The sequence below is a fragment of the Arachis ipaensis genome, chromosome B10 (assembly GCF_059453495.1).
Source record: "Arachis ipaensis isolate K30076 ecotype BB chromosome B10, ASM5945349v1, whole genome shotgun sequence".
Classification (NCBI taxonomy): Eukaryota; Viridiplantae; Streptophyta; class Magnoliopsida; order Fabales; family Fabaceae; genus Arachis; species Arachis ipaensis.
This window is the reverse complement of record NC_142435.1, coordinates 76,543,366-76,546,157: the sequence shown is the minus strand read 5'-3', so window position 1 is coordinate 76,546,157 and position 2,792 is coordinate 76,543,366. Positions and strand designations below refer to the sequence as shown.

Sequence of the window (2,792 nt, the reverse complement as noted above, 5' to 3'; positions counted from 1 at the left end):
TCTTCTTTCAAATTGGCTCTTATATTGGTATTTTTTTCGTCCTCTTGCCTGATCTGCACTTCTTCAGTCTTTCCTCCGGGCTGTGGTCGCAATTCTTCTTTAGCTCGGATTCCCCCGAGCTCAATGGTATTAACCTCCTTGCCTTTACCTCTCAGGTTTAGGCTTTCATTGTAGCACTTTCTCGCCAGCTTCTAATCTCCCCTGATGGTTGCTATTCCCTTTGGTGTTGGGAATTTTATGCGAAGGTGGGGGGCGGATACCACTGCTCCAAGCCAATTTAGGGTCGTTCTACCTATTAAGGCATTATAGGCCGAACACACATCAACGACTATGAAGTCAACGATTAGAGTTTGGATTTCATCCCCTTTCCAAAGGTTGTATGTAAGGGTATGAATCCCAATGGTTTTATTGGTGTATCCCCCAGTCCGAAGAGGGTGTCGGGGTATGCCCTTAACTCCTTTTCATCCAATCCCAACTTATCAAAAGCTGGTTTGAACAGGATGTCTGCCGAGCTCCCCTGATCTACCAGGGTTCTGTGTAGATGAGCATTGGCGAGAATCATGGTAATTACCACCAGATTGTCATGTCCGGGGACAATACCCTGTCCGTCTTCTTTGGTGAAACAGATGGTTGGGAGGTCAGGCAGTTCATTCCCGACCTGGTAAACTTCCTTCAGATGTCTTTTACGAGATGACTTTGTGAGTCCTCCTTCAGCAAACCCTCTCGAGATCATATGTATATGTCGCTCCGGGGTTTGTGGTGGAGGATCTCTCTGATCTTCATCAACTCGTTTCCTCTTTCCATGATAGTCCGACCTTTCCATTAGATATCTATCGAGCTGACCTTCCCTGGCCAGCTTTTTTATCACATTTTTCAAGTCGTAACAATCATTTGTTGAGTTCCCATATAACTTGTGATATTCACAGTATACACTACGACTTCTTCCCTTTTTGTTCTTGATGGGCCGAGGGGGAGGTAGCTTTTCAGTGTGACAAATTTTCCTGTAGATATCGACTAGGAAAACTCGTAGGGGAGTGTAGGAATGATATCTTCTGGGCCTTTCAGATCCGACTTCTTCTTTTCTCTTGGGCTCCCTTTCCTTCTCCTTTGATGGGTGAGAGTGCCTAGGTCGCCAGCTTGGTTCTCGTAGCCTGGCGTTTTACTCCATGTTGATGTACTTTTCAGCTCTTTCTTGTACATCACTCAAAGAGGCCGGGTGTCTCTTAGAGATGGACTGAGAGAAGGGACCTTCTCAAAGTCCATTTACTAGGCCCATGATTACTGCTTCTGTAGGTAGATCTTGAATTTCTAGGCATGCCTTGTTGAATCTTTCCATGTAGTCTCTCAGGGGTTCTCCGATCTCCTGTTTTACTCCCAGGAGACTAGCGCGTGCTTGACTTTTTCCTTCTAAATTGAAAACTGCATAAGGAACTTATGCGAGAGGTCGTCGAAGCTAGTGACCAACCTTGGGGGGAGGCTATCGAACCATTTTATTGCTGCCTTTGTCAAAGTTGTTGGGAAGGCTTTGCAGCGGGTGGCATCAGAGGCGTCGGCTAGATACATCTGACTTTTAAAGTTGCTCAGGTGATGCTTTGGGTCGGTAGTCCTGTCGTACAGATCCATGTCAGGGCTTTTAAAGTTTCTTGGAACTTTTGCCCTTATGATATCTTCACTGAACGGATCTTCTCCCCCCAATGGGGTATCTTCGCGGTCAGCGCGAGAGCTCCTACCTCGGAGATTGGATTCTAATCTTAAGAGTTTTTCTTCAAGCTCTTTTTGTCGCTCAACTTCTCTCCTTAGGTTTCTCTCTGCTTCTCGCTGTCATTCTAGTTCTTGTTCCAACTGTTCTAGCCATCCTTGGTAGCCGTGGAGCAATCCCATGAGATCGGCAGCGCGAGGTTGCCCCTCCTTCTCCGGTCCGTGTATCCCAGAGGAAATTCCCCTTGGGTCTTTCGCACCTGAGGGACCTTCTTAGTGCTGGCTGTCCGCTCCTCGCAGAGATATTATGGCTCTGTCATTGTTAACTGCATCTTGGTGTTCTTGCTCAGATTCGGATGCAGTATGTCCGTCCTCGTTCTGATCATCCCCGGCAACAGTGCCAATGTTACGTGGGTAACCTGAGATAGATGGATTGGGCTTGAAGTATTAGCCCAAACGTCAGGACAAGGTAGTCTCCGACTTGTTCGCGTTTGGGAGCCGCCGTCCAAGTTGTATGTTTGGAGGAATGGGGGGTAGTACCTGCAAAGACACTTTGATGCCTAAGTTAGCAAAGGAGGCAAGCAGGTTTAAGAGTATTGGAACTTGGTTTTACCTGAGTATGTCAGTGTATTTATAGTGGTGATCTAATAACCACCGTTGGAGTAGTTCCACTTCTAAAGGTGGATAACCATCCATTTATCTTAGGGTTATTGAGATATTGCTTCTGGAAATGGATGAGAGATTTTAGGGGGCAGTTACTTATTTAAATAAGTGTTATCTACCAGCTCAATCTTATTCCGACCTCTTTTGAAAGGTCGGGTGAGTGATAAAGGCCAACCTTAGGATTGGGCCTTCTTGATTTACTTGAGCATGAACCATAGCATTGAGTCAAGATATGAACTCCATGTATATAGTGCGACAATATATATGATGAGGAAGGTCACGATTCACCAATTTCACTAAAAATAACTACCATTATATATATATATATATATATATATATATATATATATATGTTACAGGAGGCATATGTGAGGATGTGAGTATGTGTTCAGCTTTAAGTTTGACCATTATTAATTCATAAAGTGCAAAGG

The 2,792-nt window shown here is 44.9% G+C and overlaps 1 protein-coding gene across 1 annotated transcript; it reads right to left on the bottom strand.

Moving 5' to 3' along the window:
- Positions 1-343: 343 nt before the first annotated feature.
- On the bottom strand, positions 344-1,623 carry LOC148580489 (uncharacterized). The gene is made up of 2 exons (XM_088492250.1): positions 1,466-1,623; positions 344-1,001 (listed from the first exon to the last, which is right to left on the bottom strand). The coding sequence occupies exons 1-2, from the start codon at positions 1,621-1,623 to the stop codon at positions 344-346; spliced, it is 816 nt and encodes a 271-aa protein (XP_088348376.1).
- Between the last annotated feature and the right edge of the window lie 1,169 nt (positions 1,624-2,792).